The sequence below is a fragment of the Odocoileus virginianus genome, chromosome 14 (genome assembly GCF_023699985.2).
Source record: "Odocoileus virginianus isolate 20LAN1187 ecotype Illinois chromosome 14, Ovbor_1.2, whole genome shotgun sequence".
Lineage (NCBI taxonomy): Eukaryota > Metazoa > Chordata > Mammalia > Artiodactyla > Cervidae > Odocoileus > Odocoileus virginianus.
In genome coordinates, this window is record NC_069687.1 from 62,213,103 (window position 1) to 62,237,106 (window position 24,004).

The 24,004-nt window shown below is 42.6% G+C and overlaps 1 protein-coding gene across 3 annotated transcripts in view; it reads right to left on the bottom strand.

Moving 5' to 3' along the window:
* Positions 1 to 15,191: 15,191 nt before the first annotated feature.
* The window catches only part of CPEB4 (cytoplasmic polyadenylation element binding protein 4), a 68,568-nt gene continuing 59,755 nt past the window's right edge, over positions 15,192 to 24,004 (bottom strand). For all 3 annotated transcript variants that reach the window (XM_020897909.2, XM_020897903.2, XM_020897895.2), the window contains 3 exons: positions 23,541 to 23,655; positions 22,239 to 22,420; positions 15,192 to 19,588 (listed from right to left, as the gene is read on the bottom strand). In XM_020897909.2, the coding sequence (XP_020753568.2) occupies positions 19,361 to 19,588; positions 22,239 to 22,420; positions 23,541 to 23,655 (525 nt within the window). In that variant the 3' untranslated portion in view covers positions 15,192 to 19,360. The remainder of the gene's footprint in view (positions 19,589 to 22,238; positions 22,421 to 23,540; positions 23,656 to 24,004) is intronic.

Below are 24,004 nucleotides of genomic sequence, written 5' to 3' on the forward strand. Positions count from 1 at the left end.
CCTCCATTTCTCCCAGAACTCACCTCCCTCAGAAAACCTCACCCTGCCCATGAGGGGCTCATCCCTCTTCTCTTCTTGTGTCTTGGAATCCCAAGCAATATCTTTGATGTCCACCAGGTAGGTGATGGCCTTCTCTGCTCTGTCCACCTGATAGAGATGGTGGTGGGACTTGAGTCCTAAGAAGGAAGGTGGATATGAGTGTCCCAATCCCAGCTGGGTCTGTCAGCAAGGCAGTTTCTCTTTACTGAGTTACTTAGTGAAGATAAACCTTCATTTGCTGTGGCTACATACAGGTCAAAACTCTATGGAGGAGGTACTTCCCTGGCAGTATGGTGGTTAAGGCTCTGCACTTCCAGTGCAGGGAATGTGGGTTCAATCCCTGGCTGGGGAACTAAGATCCCACGTGCCTCATGGCCAGAAAACAAAACAAAACTCAGTGGAGGAAAAGCTGGATATTTCTCCTGCTAGCCTTAGAGGCCAGGCCTCTAATTCTCCCCTGTTCCCCATCTCACCTTGTTGCTGCCATCTCAAAAGAAGCCATCCCTGATGTTATCCACTGTGTTTCCAAGGGCTGGCACCAGTTTTCCCCTATCAGTTCCACTGGCTTTCTTTGACTTCAGTCTTCTGATCACAGGTAGGGAGAGCATGCTGACTTATCCCACTGATTACAGAGCCACGTATCCTCCTACATACAGCTAGTAGTCAGCCCTTTGTACCAGGGTGTTCTGCCTCTGCCATTCCACTGCCATGAAGGCCCCTTACAAAGTGCAGTCCCTTTCATGGGTCCTTGGGGAGCTGACTTCTGCCTGCATTTGCATCCTCATCTCAGCTCTCCCTTGGCCTCCAGCCCTAACCAACCTCTGTCAGTTCCTCAAAGGCATTGAGTCTGATTTCTCTGTGAGCCATTGCGAGCAGCATTTGAACTATTCAAATTCTCTCCTTCTCACCTCGGTTGGCTGCTCTTTCTCACCCTTCAGAACTCATCTCATAGGTCCCTTCTTCAGAAAACATCCCCCTCAGCAGACGACTGAGTTGCCCCTTATGTCTTCTTATGGCACTGAGGACCATTGTGGAATAAGCTTATTACAAATTATAATCACCCATTTACAGTTCTAACTCCCTAGCTAGACCCTGGACAGGGACCATGCCTATTTGCTCTTCGAGCGGCTGTTAGTTTGCTCATGCCTGTCTCCCTCCAGACAATGCACTTGATGAGACCGAGGCAGTGTTTCTGCTCACCTTCATATCCCGGTGCGCTGCCACATGCCCGGCGTGTAGTAGGTCCAGAGGCACCCACAGCCCCATGTCCTCCTCCATGCCAGCTGCTGGCTTTTACTGAATGTTTTCTATGTACCAGACTTCTGGTAAACATTTGCATGGGGTGTATAGTTTATTTCTCACAATCACTTTGTAAGATAGGATTATCAGCCCCACTTCACAGTTGAAGAAATGTAGGCACAGGAGAGGTTTAGCAACTCAGCCAAACTGACAATATTAAAGTCCTAGTGAGTGAGTGAGTGAGTGAAGTTGCTCAGTCATGTCTGACTCTTTGCAACCCGCATGGACTATAGCCCACCAGGCTTCTTCGTCCATGGGATTTTCCAGGCAAGAGTACTGGAATGGGTTGCCATTTCCTTCTCCAGGGGATCTTCCCAACCCAGGGATTGAACCCAGGTCTCCCACACTGCAGACAGACTGTTTACTGTCTGAGTCACCAGGGCATGCCATTAAATTCCTAGAGCAGAGATCAAACCTGGGCCATGTGGCTCCCGCACCCATGCCCTTAACCCCTGCTCAGCACTCTCCCTATCACGACTTCTATCTCTCTGCGTGATAGCTGGCCCCTCCTCCACTCCAACACCCCACCCCCTGCCCGCCCCGGTCCCAAGAGCTTCTTCCCATGAAGGCAACAGCAGAAGAGGGACCAAATGAATGAAGGGCTGACTTAAAAGTGAACAGCCGTTTTAGCTGCTCAGCTAACATTTTCCACCAGGTGGCAGTCGCAGCTCCCAGATAAAATCGTCTCCCTTTACTTCCCTCCACTTGGAGAAATAAAGAACTCCATTTTTATTTTTTTGCCAAGGAATGAGTAGTGTGAATTCAAACCCCAGCTCTCTTCAGTTGAGCTTTTTGAAAATGGCACTTGGAGAAAGCGGGTTTCCCATCCCTAGGCACCCTGGGGTGCGTGGCCGGGGCTGCTCAGCCAGGGCAGGTGGAGAAGTTCAGCACCTGCTTGGGGGGCGCCCTGCATAGAGAAACCGGGAGCAATTGTGAAAGATGTCGTTTCAGCACGAAAAAGAGAGGACTGCTCCTCCCTCCACCGCCTCTCATCCAACAGCTGCAGGAGCAGAAAACCGAAGGATGCATATTCCTAGTCATGAATTTCATTTGGCCAGCAGCAGGCTCGGGGACATATGGTCCCCCGAGGAGATAGCCGCAGATGACTGTCAGAAAAGGGCCTTTCCACCTCGTCTGTGCCTGAAATGTTCCTTTGCTCTCCAGGCTCTGCCGTGTGCTTCTGGCAGCTTCCACTGTGTTCCTGTGAGTGGGATGGGCTGGCGGGCCAGAATGGTCCTTGATGCCAAGCCCGCCCCGACTTTCGAAAAGCTAACCCTAGGACATCGAGAAACAAAGAAACCCAGGCCCATTCTATGGCAGAAGGAGGGATGCAAGAGAAAATATTTTTTTTTTATGAAGAAATTGTGATATGTTTAAAATGTTTACATCAAACCAATAAATGGCATTAACCCCCAAAATACAATGTAACAGAATTATCCTTTTCTCCAGGAAATTCCAGGAATTATTTTTAAGACTGAATTCTTGGTGTGTGTAAGCAGCGGGTGTGATAATGGCACTCAAGCTTAAAGGTGCGTGATGGCTTGACGTGTTCCCATTCCTGTTGCTGGATCTCTGCGGCCACAGTTTAATGTCAACTGTCTCCATTTGGGGCCCTCTGTGTCTGAAAGGACTTGGATCCCTGGGGGCCTAGACTAACATTGAGTTTGTTAAGAGAGAATGGATGGGAAGACCTCACCCTGTGGGGAGTGGAGAGAGAAACTCTAGACTTGATAGTGGGGGGACTGAGCCTTTTCCCGTTCCCTTGCTGCCTTACCACACTAACCCGATACACACACACACACACACCCCTCAGCACCCGGCTTCTGAGCCCGATCCCTAAGATTAACTGAATTGTCTACATCCTCCATCTATCTCATCTTCCTTTCATATACCCTCTCCGAATCAAAATAACGCTTAATCAGAATTAGAGCCTGTTCAATGCTGCTAAGTGCCACTCAGTACTTGTTAAAGCAGGATCTCTGCGCCCTTTTAAACAAGGCAAGCATTTCAATGAGACTTCAGAGGACAAGGAGGGACTGGGGTAAAGACCATCCTTTGTAATCGATACCCTCTTTCCGAAGCTTCTGTGTCTCCTGGTAGGATTAGGACAGGCCTTGCTTCCCTCTACTTTCACGAAGGTTTTATCTTTGCTGCTGTGCTCCAAAGAAATGGGGTTAGTGCCGCAGGGTCAATTGTGTCTCCTCCCAAAAGAGTGCAGCATGTGGGGTTTTGCCAAAGCCCACATCACTCGTCTCCCTCCCTCCCTCCGCACACTCCCTCCCACACACAGCCCTCACAAGCCCGCTCTGTCCTCTCTCCTGCCGCCATCCTAGCTCAGGCTGTTGCAGGAAAGAACGTGGAGCCAGAGAGGATGGTCACACCCAAGTCTCCGGCGAGCCCCTGGAACAGCCACTGAGTATGGGTTCTTGGCTCCGCACAGGAAAGATTTCAGGAGTGAGCCACAGTCATGTGAAAGGTTTATTTAGGGAGGCACATACTGCACAGAGTGGGGCCATCTCAGAAGGTGAGAGGCGCCAGGGTCTGGGGCTGTCAGCTTCTATAGGGTGGGTAATTTCACAGGCTAAAGACTGGGAGGATTATCCCAACTATTTTGGGGAAGGGATGGACACTCCCAGGAGCTGGGCCAGTGCCCACTCTTTGGCCTCTTACGGTGAGCCTCGAGACGGCCATGGCACCTTTGGGCGTGTCACTCAGCTTGCTAACCTGTTACAGAGTACACTGAGGTGCAAGGTCCGGTGGAAGCCAGTTGTTTGCCATCTTGGACCAAGCTGGTTCTAACCAGTTTATGTAGTGTTCTCAATGGCTGTCATTCTTTTAGAGATTGTGCCCTGTCACTTTCCTGTCTCAAAGGCTCTGTCACCCACCAACATCATCCAGAGACCCACCACCATCCCCTGCTAAAAGGTTGTTCTGTTCCCATGCTTCTTCCCCTACAAGCTATTCTCCATGCAATTTCCAGTTCAGTTCAGTTCAGTCACTCAGTCGTGTCCGACTCTTTGTGACCCCATGAACCGCAGCACGCCAGGCCTCCGTGTCCATCACAAACTCCCAGAGTTCACCCAAACCCATGTCCATTGAGTCAGTGATGCCATCCAACCATCTCATCCTCTGTCGTCCCCTTCTCCTCCTGCCCCCAATCCCTCCCAGCATCAGGGTCTTTTCAGTGAGTCAGCTCTACGCATCAGGTGGCCAAAGTATTGGAGTTTCAGCTTCAGCATCAGTCCTTCCAATGAGCACCCAGGACTGATCTCCTTTAGGATGGACTGGTTGGATCTTCTTGCAGTCCAAGGGACTCTCAGGAGTCTTCTCCAACACCACAGTTCAAAAGCATCAATTCTTCTGTGCTCAGCTTTCTTTATAGTCCAGCTCTCACACCCACACGTGACCCCTGGGAACCACAGCCATGAGCAGATGCAGAGCGGCCACAGGTTAGCTCCCGTCACTCTGCTTCCGCTCCTCTCCAGTGGCTCTCCATCTGATTTAAAGATAAAATCCAGTCTGCACCCTTGCTGGGGATGCCTTTCCTTAGCTGGCCCCTGGCCATCTCTGGGCTCATCTCCTGACCCTTTCCTCCTGTCACTGAGCCCAGTTGCAGTACTCTGCCTTGGATGTACCAAACCCAGTACTGCCTCAGGACCTTCGCATATGCTGTTTCCTTTGCCTAGAATATGTTTCCCTCAGATTTTGGCATGGCTTGTTTTTTCTCTTACTATTCACATCTCAGCTTAAATCTCACCTGTCAGAGATACCTTCTCTAATCTCCCGGTTCAAGTAGCCCCATTCTTAGTCTCCACCATATTATCATTTTGTTTCTCTCATAACACTAACAGCACTATTTTTTTCTGGTTTGTGTATGTGCCTGCTTATGGATTGTCTGATTTCATCTTCTGAAATATAACTGCCAACAGATAGGGACTTTACTGGCTTTGCCACCCCAATATTTTTAGAGCTTAGAACAGGGCAAACACTTTTATAAATGATTGAATGAATAAAAAAATTCCTTGCTATGATTCTCCTTTGCAAATTGCCACCTTTGTTTAACAGAATGCAAGTTCAAACTCGAGGTTAGTGGTTCTGTGAACAATAATAATCCCTTATCTTTGTAAGGCATTATCTCCTAAGATCCACCCAACAACTTCAAACACTAGGTGTGGGCATCTCATTTCACCAGAGCTCAGACTGCTGAAATGAATCACCAAAATCACATAGACACACACATACACAGCTGTGGGCTCAAAATGTAGGTCTTTGTTTCTAGGATGTAAATGCCAAGAGGACAGAGATTTTTGTCTTATCCCCAGGTGGCGCAGTGGTAAAGAATCCACCTGCCAATGCAGGAGACACGGGTTCAATCCCTGGGTTGGGAAGATCCCCTGGAGGAGGGCATGGCAACCCACTTCAGTATTCTTGCCTGGATCATCCCCATGGATAGAGGAGCCTGGTGGGCTACAGTCCATGGGGTCACAAGGAATCAGACGTGACTGAGCACACACACACACACATCCCCGCAGTATCCTTAGAATAAATAATATGAAAATAATTATTGAATGAGCAAACTTATGGATAGCATTCTCTCTCTGGGGCTAAGGCAGATTCTGAGACACAGCTGCTCCCCTCCTCTCACTGTATCTGACCGGTCTGTTCCGGCATCAGAGGAGGCCAGGTCTCTCTCGTCCTCCACCCTCCCTTCCAGGTCCTGGGTGCCCCCACTTCCAGTCCGGGAGCTGCACCCACAACCCAGTCAGACTCTCTTCTCCCAGCACCCACTCTTGTTTCTCCAAGGTTTCCACAGGGACTAGGTTCTGCCTTCTCCAGCATGTTCGGAGAAGCTTGTTAGAAATGCAATCTCGGGCTCTCTCGGGGCAAAACTAAAACCCGCATTTGAACAATATCCCCAGGTGAACCTGGCACCCACTGGCATTTGAGGACTCTGAGCTGCCTTTATCAAGCATTCCCATCTCTATCTTGCCTGGGAAATACCTGAGCCTTGAGGCCCCACTGCAGCCCAGCCGTCCTCTTAGTGGCAGTTTTGAGAGCTGGTCTTGAAAAGAGAACGAACGTCAGGATCCTGTGAGTCACCCATTCGGCAAACATTTAATAAGCACTTATGGTGTGCAAGGCACATGACAAGTCCTGAGGACACAAATAGGATTCAGGCAGCACTTGTCTGCCTCACCTAAAAAAGCAGGTACACAAATTATATATCGCGATAATTAGACACTGTAATAAATGCCAGTCAGAAGAAGAGCTTCTGATAACAAATCAAGTGTGATGACGGTGAGTGCAGGAACAGAGGGCGTTTAGAAAGAATGACTCAGGAATTTATCTTAGAGGAGGTGATGTTTAATCTAAGCCCCAAAGGGTGAAGAAAGAGCCAGTTCTGTTCTGAGTTGAGGGTGGAGAGGGTGGAGCAGGGCAGGCAGATGATTTCTTATTGGAGGTAAAAAGGAGTGGGAAGACCTTGCCCATGAAAAGTGGCTTGCACTGGAGGAAAGAGAGAGGTCTGTCTTGTGCCGGGAAGGTTTGATGGAGAAGGGTTAGGAGAGGAAGTTGGGGTGGGAGCAAGGCTAGATCATTCAGGTCACCCACACCTGGGAAAACATGTTGATTTTATTTCCAGGGCCTTGGGGAGCTGTTGGAGGGTTTTATCAAGGCTTGGCGAAGCCAGATTTCTGCTGTACTCTAGCCGCATCGGGCAAAGCACTAGACTTTCACAGCACCTGATCCAGTCATCGGAGCTGAGGATCACTGCCCCTCTGACCAGAGATGGGTGGGGTTGGGTGTAATATCACAGAGGGGAACGGACTGGCCACAATGTCAGGACCTAGGATAATAATGGTCATGATAATAAGAGTCACCAATGTTTATAGTTTGTGGGTTTCTTTTTTTTTTCATGATTGCCTCATTTAATCCTCATCTCAACCTAATGATGGAGACATTATTATTTGCCCCTTCCAATGGATGAGATGACCAATACTCAGAGGTTTCCTAGTGTGGCTGAAATCACTCAGCCAGGCGTGGCAAAGGGACAGAAATCCTGGGCGGTGGGGGAAGAGGGTCTCACCCCAGAGCCACACTCTTAACCCCACGGATCCCAAGCGGCCTCTACTATCCCACACCGTGCCTGGGTCACATTTGCCTGAAATTTGCTATTCGTGAGGGCAAAACGGAAATAATTGAGGAACTGAAAATCATATTTCCTCAAAGGCAGGATAATGGAGTGGTCAGCTGGGAGACAAAAGGCCTACTTTCAAGCTCCCACTCCTCTTTTCCTGCTTCTTTCCCTAAAGTGGAAGATTCCAGAAAACAAGTCCCAGCTCATGGCCCCTTGGAGTTCTGCTCACCTTGGTAGCGGAGGCTCAGCTCCTCTGCTACAGTGTATGGATTCCCCAACCCCCACCCCGTAGGAGGAAGAAAGCAGGAACAAGGCGATGCGGTGCTGGGCCTGGAGTCTCTGCTTTCTCTGTCACCATGGCAACTCTGCCAGTCTAGATCCGGTGGAAATGTGAGACTAAGCAGGAGGTGGGAAGGCAGCATCAGAGGGTTCCCCCTGCTGCCAGTGACCCTGCCGCCCACTCCTGCCTCCCACCCAGCACAGGGTCCTGCAATCTGTAACAGTGTAGATAGTCATTATTATGATACTACTAATCATACATCATTATGTTGCTACTAATAACAGGTAAATGCATTGAGTACTTACTCTGTGATAACACGGCAGTAACTCTTACCAGAAACAGACATGTATAACCCCAACTTTTGAGAATTACGGCACTCCACTCTCCATGTGTATTAATAATTTAAAGAAGAAAATACAATGATATAAAACAAGTATGCGTGCACTGTTCCTCACTGAGTCATGTCTGACTTTCTGTGAGCCTGAGGGCTGTAGTCTGCCAGGCTCCTCTGTCCATGGGAGTTTCAGGCAAGAATACTGGGGTAGGTTGCTGTCTCCTCCTCCAGCACTGTGTGGATTGTGTAAGTTGCTCAGTCGTGGCCGACTCTTTAGGACCCCATGGACTGTAACCCACCAGGCTTCTTTGTCCATTGAATCCTTCAGGCAAAAATACTGGAGTGGATTGCTATTCCCTTCTCCAGAGGAACTCCCCAACCCAGGGATCAAACCCTAGTCTCCTGCCTCACGGGCAGATTCTTTACCGTTTGAGCTACAGGGAAGTCTCCTCCTCCAGGGGATCTTCCCAACCCAGGGATTGAACCCAAGCCTCCTGTGTCTCCTGCATTGCAAGCGGATTCTTTACTCGCTGAGCCATCGAGGAAAACAAGTATAAGGAAAGCCAAACAAGTTTCCAATTTCCCCCCTTTATGGGTGACTACACTACAAAATTGCCTCACCCTAGGAGAAAGAGAGATGAGATTTTCAACAGGAGTGTGGGAGGCTACATCCTGGTTAGGGTGTGGTGTGTGTTGAGGGAAGTACCATTGGCTTCTGGACACTAAATTGCACTTGACAGCTGAATTCTGCTGTCCTTCTCTTCCTGTCCTTTCCATTCCCTGCATGCGCCCCTTCACGTACCCTCTTCCCCACCACCTTCTGCTGCCCCTTGTAGGGGCTGCTGATCCTGTTTGAAGTGGGACATTTCAGGGCAGTAAATTTGAGTCCCTATTTGCATCCATTCCAATTGCAGAATTTTGCATTTGGTCTTTGTTAGATTTGAAGACTTTGGGTGGCAAGTAAAAAGGAAGTTGCTGATGACTGTATTTGACTATTGCCTAATGTCTCCCTCAGAAGGACCTTTTTGCAAATCTATGTTCCAGAATTCTAAGTTGATTCTTCCAGGCTCCATAGCATCACATCTGTTCAGGAACAGCTGTTCAGGCTGCAGCGATGATCAAAGCCCTGCATTCCACAGCTCTGGTGCTCTAAAAATGGCAAACATTTCTTCTTTCTTTACATATATATATATATATATATATGTATATATATATACACACACATACATATATATATATGGAACATAAATTCTCAGTAGAAATCTATTTTAACGATTCTGACATCTTGGCCCAGAAGCAAAATATTCAAGTGCTGTTTTGAAATTTGACAGGAGACAGCAGTAAGAAAGCCTCTCCCTCTCTCCTTTGGATTTTCAATACTATTTTGGTTCTGATGACAGAGATGGTGCAGAGTCTCAAAGGAAAAGATTCACAAAGAGGCTTGATTTCTATATAGAATGTGTTCAATTATAGCTTTATAGAAAGAAGTAAAACCCTTTCATTTTGGTGGGATTTTCTTTGAATTTTAAAAAATGATTTATAAATATATACAAGTATATTTAATCTGTGTTTGTCTGTCTGCGTACTTACCTATCCATTTATCCATTCATCCTTCATCTATTCATCCATGTGCCCCTCCATCCATCTACCCATTGAATCCATCCAGCCAGCCAGCTAACTAGAGATCCTTCCTTAGCACCCATGTGATCAGGATTGGTTGGACCACTTCTTAGGCTCATGACAATTTAGCAGACAACATAATAACCACAAAGAATAGCCATCACTTTATTGTTAAAGACATCCCTGTCAAACAAAATGAATTTTTTTGATAGTAAGGACTGATGCTGAAGCTGAAGCTCCAATACTTTGGCTATCTGAGGTGGAAGAACTGACTCATTGGAAAATATCCTGATGCTGGGAAAGATTGAGGGCAGGAGAAGGGGATGACAGAGGATGAGATGGTTGGATGGTATCACCGACTCAATGGCCATGAGTTTGAGCAAGCTCCAGGTGTTGGTGATGGACAGGGAAGCCTGGCATGCTGCAGTCCATGGGGTCGCAGAGTTGGACACAACTGAGTGACTGAACTGATGTATCCTTTTAGTATAACTTCTTGGTGACTTCTTAGTTAATGCAGTGGGGAGGGTTGGAGGATAAAGGTTTAATAAAATTTTTCTTGTTAGAAACTTACAGGGGGTAAAGTGAAACAGCACCTGTGTGTGAACCCTAACTTTGCAAACCAATGAACCTTTATGAGTGTTGACCACCTTTAAAATGAGCATGCCAACAGTACCTGCCTCATCGGGCGGTGGGGGCAGGCAGAGAGGCACAGTGCCTGCACCTGGTGAGCACTCCATCTGTGTTAGTAGATGTTGTTATCGGTACCATGACTCTTACTCTCACAGCTGTGGATTGCTTGTGTTTCTGAGATTGGGGGTTCACTGCGCTAGAGAAAATGTCCTTCCTTTTTCTTTGTTTCCTGCCCTCAAACTGATATGTGTCTTTTTCTGGTAGTGAAGTCAAAGAGAAAAGATATGCACTAAGGAATCTGGAGTTCTTTGACGTAAAAGAAATGACAAGGTTTCAATTCCTTTGCCCCTACTCCTGGAAATGTATAACCCAGTCTGACTGCTGAATCACAGAGACACTTTTAAGGAAGGCCAGTGGGGCAGGCAAGAATTGTACAGGTGAATGGGAGTCACCCAGGCTTGACAGAAAATATTTGGCTTCCTTCCCTGGCCTCTGCTACCCACCTATATGACCTAAGAAAATCCTTAAACCAAGAACTAGTTCTTGAGGAGCAAGCGGCCTCATGTCTGGGTTCACAATCAAAACTCACCTTCGCTCTAGAGAACTGCTTAATCATCCTCCCTCTATACTTTCAAATATGGCAGCTTGCACCCAGATTATGTTTAGGAATGAATTTTTTTGTCTTAAGAACAAATAAAAAAATTCTGTCCATCGCTATTCTAGGAGCAATGAGGGTTCAATTCAGTCACTCAGTCGTGTCCAACTCTTTGTGACCCCATGGACTGCAGCATGCCAGGCTTCCCTGTCCATCACCAACTCCTGGAGCTTGCTCAAACTCATGTCCATTGAGTCGGTGATACCATCCAACAATTTCGTCATCCTCTATTGGCCCCTTCTCCTCCTGCCTTCAATCTTTCCCAGCATCAGGGTCTTTTCTAAGGAGCCAGTTCTTCCACATCATGTGGCCAAAGCATTGGAGCTTCAGCTTTAGCATCAGTCTTCCAATGAATATTTCAAGACTGATTTCCTTTAAGATTGACTGATTTGATCTCCTTGCAGTCCAAGGGACTCTCAAGAGTCTTCTCCAACACCACAGTTCAAAAGCATCTATTCTTTGGTGCTCAGCTTTCTTTATAGTCGTAACTCACATCCATACATGACTATTGGAAAAACCATAGCTTTGACTAGACAGACCTTTGTTGGTAAAGTAATGTCTCTGCTTTTTAATATGCTGTCTAGGTTGGTCATAGTTTTTCTTCCAAGCAGCAAGCATCTTTTAATTTCATGGCTGTAGTCACCATCTGCAGTGATTTTGGAGCCCCCCAAAATAGTCTGCCACTGTTTCCATTGTTTTCCCATCTATTTGCCATGAAATGATGGGACCAGATGAGGGTTATAGGGGAAGAACTGGGGATGTGGTAGGTGGGAATTGGAGCCCAGGCTTTACCACGCACTAGCTGTGTAAGCTTCTAGGTCACCCAACCGTTACGGGACAGAGTTTTCAGTATTTTGTTCAGTACCTCATGGGCGAGGAGTGGAAGTGTGTAACCTGCCGACGTATGTAAGTGCCTGACCCATCACAATTGATGAGCAATTGCTCGTTTCCTCTTCCCAGAACCAACCGCCATCGTTGCAGTCATGAAGCCATTCCACATCCATTCCCCACCCCTGCAGTTAAGACACACAGAGGGCCGCCTGGCTTTTCCCTCCAATGAGAGGTGAATTATGCCTCAATTCGGTCAAATAAGAGGACTCAGGTCTTTCCTGGATTCTGTCTAAAACCTTATACTGCTTCAGAGACATATCACTGCCAGTTCTCTTCCTGGTAACAAGTTAAAGGCGCTTGAGTTTAGTGGGGATCCTTCATGGATATGTTTGGTTCTTTTCTTGCGTCTTTTGGTGTTGGGGGTGGGGTTAGAGAAATGTTGAAAATAGTCTCTTTAAAAATGGTGACATCTGCTTGACTGCATTGACATTTTGATGGTGTTAAAGCCCTGCTTACTGAAATAGAACTCCAGTGAAAAGGATGAAGCAAGCGGAGGCTGAATTTCTGGCACTGTATTCACTGACTCACCACACTCTACCTCCCACCTATCCACAAGCAGGTTTTTACTGACACTTAGTCAGATTGTATGCAATAGAAAATACTGTGTGTTTGGGCACACACTGGATTTTGATGCTGCTGTTCATTTTTAACTTCTTTGAGACAAACTGTACTTTTCCAACTCTGGTCACCATAATGAATCACAGTGACACTTTTTTTTCCCCCCAGCCTGCCAACAATGACACCTGATTTGACTAGAAAAAGATTCGAAGTTAAAAATCACCAAAAAAGACTCAGGCATGCCAAAACAAAATGTTCTCTAATAAAAGAGGCTGAATGAGTGCTGCCAGATAAGGAGTTCATAGTGGGGCACAAATGTGCATGTTCTGATTTCGCCTTTATCTGAAGCTTGTGGTCCCTATTCTGAGCATGGGGTGGGACTGTGTACTGAGGGAAGTTGGCAAAGGACATTTTTGAAGGAGAGAAGTGATAGGCATTCCCAGAAAGATAGACAGCATCCCACAGAAGACCAATTCAGAGCACAGGTTTTGTGGGTGACACGGTATTTGTGGCACTCATGAGCCATAAGGCTTGATCTGAGCCAGAGAGTATAATCAAAATAGCTTTGCAAGCTGACAGTTCATGCAGACTAATCTCTTTTTCCCCTGGGGTGGGAACAGAGGGAGGAGGGGAGGAACTGGGAATCGGACAGGGGTTAGAAGTTAGGCAAGTACATCGAATCCCAGTTAAGTTCAACGCAGAACGAGGTGACAGCCAAGGATAAGACTCGGCCAGGGCAGGAACAAAGGCTGACGCCAGCAAACATACTAACACGTAAAGCAGGGTACCCCAAAATACCCCAGTGCCAGGAGATCCTGTTTTACCTGGAGACAGTGTTCCACAGTCTGAGCAATTTTGGGGAAAAAACATTTGAAACAAAGCAAATAGGTTTTCTTCACTGCAGAATTTCTCAAAGCCAACCCAATTGCCTATTTTCTAAGAAACAGGATGCTTTACTTTCTAAGCTAATTTAATGACAGAATTTTTTGTTGTTGTTGTCCTTTTCTCACAGTAAGGACTATTGGGAAACAAATATTAAAAGTTTGTTTATTATTCTATCAGTACATACTTCAGAAAAATAATCCCTTAAGTGTGTCTGACTCTCTTCATTGACATCTTCAATGCTCCTTAATTTTTAAAATCAGGGATTTACTTTCCCAGACTTTTGAGCCAACTTTTAAGTATTTCTCAAACTTGAAAAAAAAAATTCCTAACAAAATGACTTATTTTCCTTCTGAACTGGGTGTGAATACAAACCTGTTACCAAAGAAGTTATGAAATGACTTCGTTGTTAAGGACAGTTAAGAATGGAATAGAGCTTTTCTTGTTGGTTGGATTTAGGTAAGTGACCAGTGAATAAAATAAGAAAATACAACCCTTATAACCTTGCACACCCTTTCCAGAGTCACCATTCTGTGACTTAGGACAGCAGAAGTATTGCACCTATATATTATTTCAAGATATAGTTGCTACATCACTTATAGTTGATACAGCATTTGCCTAAAATAAGTATTTCCTGAAATAAGCTAAATCTACCTATGTCTTCCCCCCTACCCTACAGTGCTGAAACCATGCCAGAAAGTTCAGGGATACTGCAGAGGTGGCAGCCAAACATCACCCACATTCTCCTGCATCCCTGGGGCTGTCTCACGGGCATGGCACGGAACTCTGAGCATACTGTCAGACAAAGCTGCTGTGACCCAGTATTCTTGGGGGGTCCTATGCACTGCTGGGTTTGGTTACTACTATCAGAAACTCCTACAGTTGAACGAGTTGCATACTGGGAATATTTAGGCAATTTAGAAGCAAAAGACCTTCAGAGTCCATTTGTCTAAGGACAAGAACTGCTTCTTCCAGGCTTAAGAATACTATGCTCAAAGTAAGAAGGAGTAGAAATTAAATTTTACACAATGGGATATATTTTAGGTTTAGGTTCTAGGTATGTGGTTTCAATCCCTTGGTCAGGAAGACCCCCTGGAGAAGGAAATGGCAACCCACTCAAGTATTCTTGCCTGGGAAATCCCATGGTCAGAGAAGCCTGGTGGGCTATAGTCCATGGGGTCACAAAGAGTCAGTGACTAAACAACAAAAACAAAAACCCTTAAAAGTTTGAAAATGCAGTCTTAACATATAAATGACTAACACACCACAGTACTCAGTAGTCCACATGATTTATGGACCAATCCAAAGATAACACTTTCAGTTCACATGCTGTAAAGAATATAATCCCAGAGGCCACGTCCTGTGATGTGAGGGTATAGGGAGGAACTGGAGGGTTAAAATTCAAGAGAGACTTGTTAACCCAGATCCTCTTGCTGGCATGGCCAGAAATCAAGGTTCTTCACTGACAAAGACTCAAAAGTGAACCTCTCAGACACCGACTTTCCCTATTAAATAAACACATGTTCCCCTACTTTCATCGGACATTTGGCCTTAAGCAGATGACTGAACACTGGGATCGCGGGCTCAGGCCTCACACACATGCTGAAGACTACAGATAAAAAGGTCTCTGCAGGGCAGCGTGTAAGTAACTGTGCAGGCCAAAGACAACAACCACTGACATTTAGGTGTTTGCACAAGCAAGGCACATCTGCCAGGAGCACTTAATACGACCAACATCTTTTCATTTCAGTTTCTTCTGTTTTGGCCAAAGAATATATTCCTAATATTTTTTTAAATGTTAATATATTCCCAACCCTGGAAGCACAATCTACTTATGTTGAAAATAAATAAGTATATTAAAAGAAAGCTGAGTTAAAAGTTTTATTCATTCAACATCTCACATTACAAATATTTAAAAATTATACGCATACTGGTATAAATAGTCATTTGCAAACTATTTAATAACATTAATTTTCCACTAGCACTTCAACAAATGAACTCTTTTAAAAAAGGAACTGTGTTATATAACTTAAGAGTAGAACATACAAAAATAGGAACTTAACGTGAAAATGACTTTAATAAAAAATGAATTACCCTTATTTAAAATGCTATAATAAATACTACAACCTCCCCATACACAGTAAAAACTATATGGAAATTCAGCCAAGTAGTACAATTAACTGACATACTTAAATAACTTTTCCTTCTGATAATATGAGCAATACACTGGAAAAAAAAACATTAGGGATTAGTAAAAACTAGACACCCACTTGCTAAAAGTTTCACTTCCAAAAAATATAACAAAAATCTGATGAAAATTATAAAAACTAATTATACTTTAAATTTTAAAAATATAAAAAATAAAACAGTTGAATACAATATTGTCCCAATTCTTACAATGCTATCAATCACAGTAGCTTTAAAATAAGATAATAAAATAAAGCAAATGACCAAAACCTCTTTTATTCCATTTTTAAAAATAATCTCAAATTTACATTAGTAGAAAGATTGATTTCTGATTCTTTTCTTTAGAAACACCAGCAAGAAAGAGGATTACTCTTAACAGTAGAAAATGACATTTTTAAATGTCTGCAATTAAAAACAAAGAATTACACTGCAAAGATCTTTCAAAAGTTTGAAATAAGTATTGCACATAACTTGAAGTTAACTTGCCACAATTCATCACATTCAAGTTTTAAATCACCTTTTAACAGAAGATTCAACTCTTCAAAACAAAAAGGGTGAATTATCAAGTCTTTCCAACAGCACTCTCATAAAATGCTAAATTCATTCACTGCAAGTTTTATTTTGCATTCTGCAGAGGTCTGTGTATGGAGAAGTATATATATTATACCAAAGCGTGGGGACCAGAAGGGGAAGGGAGAGGGTTCCTTTACATAGAAAATAATCAGAAACACTTTATTTTACATTGCAAAAATAACCATGTAATTACTCTGTAACTACATTGTAAGTACATGGCTGGTGCCATGCTAGTGCGCTAGAACTACATGCTTGGTAAATTGAAGTGATACCCTAAAATCTGTAAACTAATTACATGTTAATTATGTTTTGAGTTACATGGTAACTCCCAACTACAATCCCATGTAATCTGAAGGACATTTAATCAATAAAGTTCAGAGTAATAGATAATAATTGTTTATGCCCTGTAAATTGAAGTGTAACCAAATAATCTGTAAACACGCTTGTCACACAATCACAAGTAAATATTAGTAGAATAACAATTTCTTACATTAGTCATGCATACTAACATTACACACCTGTCCCACGGCAGGCTATTTTTTTCTTTATATATAATTTAAAAGAGCAGACATCTCTGAATCAAACACTTAACATCAATTTATTAATATTAAAAATGGCTAAACATTCACCAAAAATGTCTGCATTATGAATAATTTTAAAAACTTAGTAAGAAGCTGTAGACAATTTTGTTAAATTTCTACCCTATGCTTATGCATTTAATTTTTTTTTTAGGAACTACAGTGTTATCTGTCATTTTCATGCGAATTTTTTTTCATTAATTTGTTACTTTACATAGACTATCTCTTAAATTATAGGTACACCAATAGCTGGTGCTGGGGAAGGATGTTTAAGCAACATGCTTTCTCTTCTCTGCAGACTCTAAAATAGCATTGCCAGTGCACAACATTCATAATTTAAAATGTATGCAGAGCACTGAAATGTATAAAAAGCAGAATATAAGAAAATAAAATTTATTAAAATTATTTATATTAAAAAATGAAGTATATGAAGATCTCTCAGTAATAAAAGTACAAAAAGCTACTCTTTGCAATATGAAAAATTGAGGTATTGCATAAAGAGATATCCCGTCAGTGAAAAGTGTGCCTAAAAATGTTCACTGTTGGAAAAACAAGATATACAAAAGTAGTGCATAACAAATATACATTATGTGCATGACAAAATAAGTTAGCTACAAAAACACTGTACCGAAATTCAGCAGGTCATGTACAAAGGGAAAAATTATTATTCAAAGCTAGTTCTCAAACAGTGTTATTTCTTGTTAGCTCATCACACCTGTTTACTGAGTAGGAACAGCACGGACAGCACACCCCAAGCCACCTACAAGCATTGAAAAGAATAAAAAGTGGCAAATGAACATTCCAATTAGAATTATGTCATTCAGGAGAAAAGAAGAAAAAGTCCCTGACCAGCTACACAAGAGCACCCTCCGTTCACATGACCGCTTTCAATATTTGCAGGGGATTCTTTAATAAGCAGCTCCCTTTCTTGTGTCTGACTGTTAAGACAGCAAATGCCTCCATTTTGACCTTTGGAACTTAACAGGTATACAGTTCATTAAAGCCTGGATTAAAAATAAAGGATTGCTTTTCCTAAACATGATCAGTAGGGGTCATCAGTCAGGTGGTTCCACCGCAGTGCTAGGGCAAGTCTTTGGTTTTGAAGGATCCAAGATGGTACTGTTAGGTAGCACAACTAGCAAGATTGCCATTCGATTTTTGTTTTTAATGTTTTGCACACTGATGATAATAATCTTTTTCATGGTGGATAGGGCATTTCATAAGAGAATGTCCACTAAAATAAAAGTTACTTCCAATGACCAGGGCTTCAAGAGACTATTTTTCAATTTACCCCTGAAGCATACTGTTCAACATATAATAACGCCTTTCAAAAGCTAGAGTTTTATTTATAATAAAGCATGCATTACTTGATGAAGTTGGCACTTCAAACACTGACTATGTCCCATGCTAAATTCTGAAACTGTAATGTTATTTTATTTTATAGGAAGAGTAAGATAAACATACGTACCTTTGCACAGATTTACACAGTTACTTAGTTCAACAGTGCAAAACACTTTGCAACTACTTTTTGTTTTCATTTTCTATGTTACAACTAAATTACAGGATATCCAAAGTAACTTTAAATCTAAAAGTAAGCCAATCAGCAGCCAATTTGAATATTGGTTTTGTCTTCCAGTTTTGGCTACACATGGTAGTCTAACACAAAATCAAAAATGATATCCTTGAGGTATCTCTTGATCTGTTTGCTTGCTTTTTTTTAATGTCAAAATGGAGAGCAAAGGCTGACACCTGATGAGTGTTAGGAAATTAGGATATAGAGTTTATATATAACATCAAAAATAAAATTTATACATTTGTTCTTTAGGAGAGGAAATGCTAGTTTTCCCACCAGTTGTCGTTAACTCTAGCTTTGGTAGGTTTCCTGGGGCTGTGACCAGATAAGTAAAAATAAAATAAATAAGTGCACTCCCCTCAGAAATAAATGTACCCAACTTTTACATTCTAAATTTAAAAACCTGTTTAAAAGAAAATAAATCTAGCTCTGCCTACTTTTTTTTTTCTGATGTGGTAGTAACTTTGAGGCATAATGAAATAATATTCTGCCTCTAAACCCTTAAAATTAGTTATAATGCTGCTTCAATCTTGCTCATGCATTTGTGTTTGCTTTAACATGCTCTTTCCTGTTAAAAATTGTTAACTTCCTCCACTGCTATTGAAAGAACAGAAAGGGAATGGGAAAAAAAGAGAGGCAAAAAAGATGAAAGAAAAGAAAGAGAAAGGCAAAAGCACTTCCCTGGGGGAAACCCCGCATCAAGAGAGACTGATAGTGTTATTGTTACGTGGTTATTTTAATAAAAGTATTCTTATCTGTTATATTAACAATAATTTAATTAAAAACCCAAAATACTCTATTGTTTCATTTTTCTTTTAATATTTCTCTCTCTCCTCTAAGAAAATGCTGCAGGAAGTTTGGATCCTCTTAGTCTCCAGCAAAACAAGAGAATGAAACTTCCATGCAACATGATGGCAATACAAAAAAGGAGTTCATACATCTTGTTTTCAGTGACACGGGAATCTACAAAACACCTATATTATAGGTCATTCTCTCTGTTAGACTACTGTTAAGTTACAGACTGCACAAAAGGACATGCCAGCGTGAAGAGGTTGAGGAAGGGGGCAGAATTAACAGAAGAGTGCACTTATTCTGAGGCCTGAAAATGAGCACTGTAGTTATCCTTTAGTTCCAGCGGAATGAAATATGTCGAGGACGGTCACCGCCTTCCTTCACCAGGGGCTTGTGGAATTCCCTGCCAGCACGAGAATGAATAGCAGCCCAGCAATATTCACAGTAATACTGCAGACAGGTAACATTAGCACAGAAAAATGGAGCGAATTTCCCCCCACAACGGGCCCCCTGACATTCATCACACAGCTGATCATCCAAGACATATGGCTTAACTTCCACCTGAAATCAAAAATAAAAGAAAGGCGTTTAACACTTCTCAGTGAATGGACCTAACAACTCAGACTGTGTGTGTACATTTCCATCCACTGTCTGAATGAATCTGTACCAAGGTGTCCAAAAGGAAGGGTCAATAACTCCTTTACTGAAATTAAATTATCATCTTTTAAGAAACTAGTAAGGTTTTTATGCCCATTATTTTATATTTTTGTCTTATTAATTAAAGAGTTTTCAAATGAAAGACAAGGTTCCAGCATAAATTTAAAAGTGAAGTCAACTTAATGTTTAAGAACATTACAAGGTTAAACCCACGGGAGAGTTTTCACAGACACAAACCATCACTTTAATTAGTGGATCTGGATTCTTGTCATATATGGAATTATAATTTGCACAGGACCAACTAAGAGATTCCCAGAGCCACAAAATAGCACTTCAATGTACAAATGTACAAATCAGGGGGAAGCTTCCTGACTTCTACACCATAAGCCTCTGAGCTGTAAGAAGGCTTGGGTCATGGTTTCTATTTACAGTGTACACATCCTGGGTATTATAACAAACCTCAAACTCCAGGAAAACAAGACACAGCCATAGTACTCATAATCTAAAACCTTGCTTTGTTCTTTGTCAGGAAGAATGGTTTACTTCAGTCTAAAAGTCAGAGGTAAATTTATAAAACTGGGTCTGTTCCAGTGTTCAATAGGCCGATCTGTCACTTGAGCCTCTCGAGCATTAAAAATAACCTGGCTCTTAATTCTCCAGTGAGAAAAAGAGTTGGTTATTTTTAGTCTTGGAGAGACTCACGATTGAAACTCCCTTACACCAGGCTATTACTACCACTGCTGCCATCCACTTCTGACAAGGAAGGCCAGAAGAGCAGATCTAACAAGAAGATTAGGCTTCTGGCCCCAAGGCCATTCCATAGCATCTACAGTGTGGCAAGAACACTGGCCAAAGAACTGGAGATCCTAGCAGAATACAAGATAAGTCTGAATTTCTAATGGCTAACCTTACAACTCCTAAACCGATGATGGAATGAAGCAATGAGGTGGGGGAGACTGTTACTCAAATGTACATATTTTTTTAGTGTAAATAAAAATCAAGGAGATATGTTAACATGTACAGCAACTAATCCTGCCCCCTTCCTCCATGTTTATTAACAGATCTATACCTTTCTCTTTAACATATTCACAGTATGATGACCACTAGGATGAGAAATTTTCAGCTACCACTTTTGTGGAATATACATGAAATGGAACATAAGCAGTAAATGTAAACCACTGCTGCTGCTAAGTCGCTTCAGTTGTATCTGACTCTTTGTGACCCTATGGACAGCAGCCCTCCAGGCTCCTCTGTACCTGGGATTCTCCAGGCAAGAATACTGGAGCGGGTTGCCATTCCCTTCTCCAAAGCATGGATGCATGCTCAGTCGCTTCAGTCGTGTCTGACTCTGTGCAACCCTATGGACAGCAGCCCTCCAGGCTCCTCTGTCCACAGGATTCTCCAGACAAGAATACTGGAGTGGGTTGCCATTTCCTTCTCCCATGTAAACCACTAGTGACTGATAGTTTTTACATACTAAATTGAGAAGGTCACAATACGGTCAATCAGTAAAGACTTTTTTGAGCACAGGGCTTTGGAGTGCTGGATATCTCAGTCAGCCCTAACCAAAGTACCAGTCTGGCATGAAATAAGGAGCTGACACCAGAATGAAAATCAATGCACTGCTTTCTTCATCAACAAGGTCTTTCTGTGAAAAATTCAACTGAACTAAACACTGTGCTTCCTAGTGCAGTGGATTCACATTCTAGGGTAAATTTCTACCTTAACACAAACAATAGCAAACCATTTACTGACTAGCAGTTGATTCACAGGCCACACTCCATCCACCAGAACATAAACCCTAGGCACTGAAGTATTTGTTGAATGCATGAAACACAAAGCTAAGAAATTTGTGAATGCAAACAAGACACATAAGGGAACACAGAGTCTCAAATACAATACATTAAAAAACAGAAGAGTTATCTCAGAGGTTTTCTCCAGCCTTTTGATACAGAGGATAAACACAACAAACAGGAATTTAAAGTGTGAAAATAATTCTAATGAACTACCACCAAATTTCAGGTGGTAAAAGAGATTACAAATAGAAAGATTCTGAATTCTTCTACTTAATTTGTTATAATGAAATATTATTTCTTAGACACAGTCCTTGAAGTGAATTATTCAATCATTTGTTACATAGTGCATAGGAAAATAGGGCTTGCTGAGGTATTCTTGATATCCCAGGTTAATAAAAAAAGGTGAGGAGATCTCAAAGGCATTCAAGTCTATACACTTAATATAATGAAGTACGAAGGATCTGGTGAATATTTACTGAATGACTAACTGAGCAAATGAATGGATGCAGGTGACAGCTCAGGAAAGATTCAGTGGACTCAGCAAAGTGCCTGGAGTGCTTTGTCAGGCTCCTCAGGACACTGAGAGGCAGGGGAGGCCACAGGAGGCTCTCAGATGTGCTCTAGAGCTTGCATCTAGTGGATCCAACGGGCATACGTCAGCTGTCACCTTGCTGTCATGTAAGTCTCACCCACTGCGCACTTGGGCACGGCACGGAGGGCCCTTCTGAGAACTCCGCAGAAGGCAGTCCGGGACTTACCCGTTTATCTATTTCTCCATGCTGCAGCTGCACGAAGCGGGCACTGATAGCAGCTATGTAACTCTGTTGATTCGAGAACGCGACTCGCCCAGCTCCTTTGGGGTATTTCAGCTCAGGGTCAGTATCGATCCCAGCATAGCACACGCCTCCATACAGCCGGTCCATTATCATGGCGAGCTCCACTACATATGGAAGGAGCAGAGAGGACATTTGAGGCCAGGAAACATCATCTGGCTCACCAAAGGTTTCATCAAAAGAAGCTCATCTGTCCATCATTATAGTAATTATTACAATGAAACTAGTTATTATAATCAGTTGTCCGCTGTGTTCGTTTTCGTCTACTGTGACTAAGGACAGGGACTCTGCTGAGTGGTTCACATATAATCTAAACAACCCTATGATGCAGGTAGCAATTTCCTGGGGAAACTGAGGCACAGAGAGGACGATCAACCTGCGCAAGGCCACGGGTAGTAAAGTGGTTGTGCTGGACTTGCTACCCTAGTCTATCTGCTCCATACCACGATGCCACTGTAAATTTACCATTAACAATGTAATGCTTAATAATCATTTAACACTAGAAAGCTAACTGGTAGACTCTCTGGGAGTCCTTTGAGAAGATTTCCATTAAAACCCTTTTACCTTTCCCTATAGTCTAGCTATTTGCCAAATTTCACACAGAAATTTGAAATAATAAATGAATCTTATTCTCCATGAAATGTTACAATTTTGAAATGGCATTCTTGTTTATTTTATGTTCTTCATCTCACCTATAATATTAAAACTCATATTATTTGAAGTTAAGGATGAAATTTCTTCTGTGAGTACTGCTCTAAAAACAGGATGCACTGCTGAGAACCTTGTTGTAAATTTCAGAGCTCAGTAAGTAGCTGTTGCGCACATGGGGTCATGGGAACAAACAGTGAACATCTCGATACCTAACCCGTCCCAGAAAGGCTTTCTCTCTTGGATGATGATGAGAGTAATGAGCATGAGCATGACGGGACCCTGCACTAAGCACCAGGCATCTGTTACCTCATTTAATCCTCAGAACAACTCTACATAAAGGACATACTTATAATTCCATTTGACAGATGAGCAAACTGAGAATTAGAGAAATCAATTTGTCCAAAATTACTCAGCTATTATTAACTGGAACAGAGCACATGAATTCAAGCTAAGACACTTGGAGTCCAGGACTCTCACTATTAAGACATTACGGAAAATTTATCCTAAAAAAGTCTGTATAAGATATTTCTTATGCTAAAGTATAAACAGAGTTTTTGTTGCTCTGTTGAATCATACCAGCTCGCAATGGTCGGGGAACACCACCAACAAATATAGTTTTTCGTGGGTCAAGAGGCTGTGAACCATCCATCACGAAGTCACTGTCACTGAGATTCCAAGGTCGAATCTGTACCTAAGGAGTGTGCAAACCAAAATGTCTCAGTCTCAACACAGGCAATTTATGTGGAAATGAAGTTTACAATTATTACAGAATACTTAACTTTACAAAGTTGTAATTTATATAATTAAAAATCAATAAAACTGGAAAAACCAAAAAAGATTTAAAAGCATATCCCAACCCTTCATTTCATTTTTAAAAGTAATCTAACCAAGGCTAGAAAGTTCAATTTAATTGCCTATTATAAACCAAACTGCTTAACAGTAACACAACTTTAATTATCTGTAAGTTAATTAACTATTTTACAGCTTATTTGGGCCTTGATCCTACCCAACCCCTCAGCAGCCATATAATTTAAATTTAG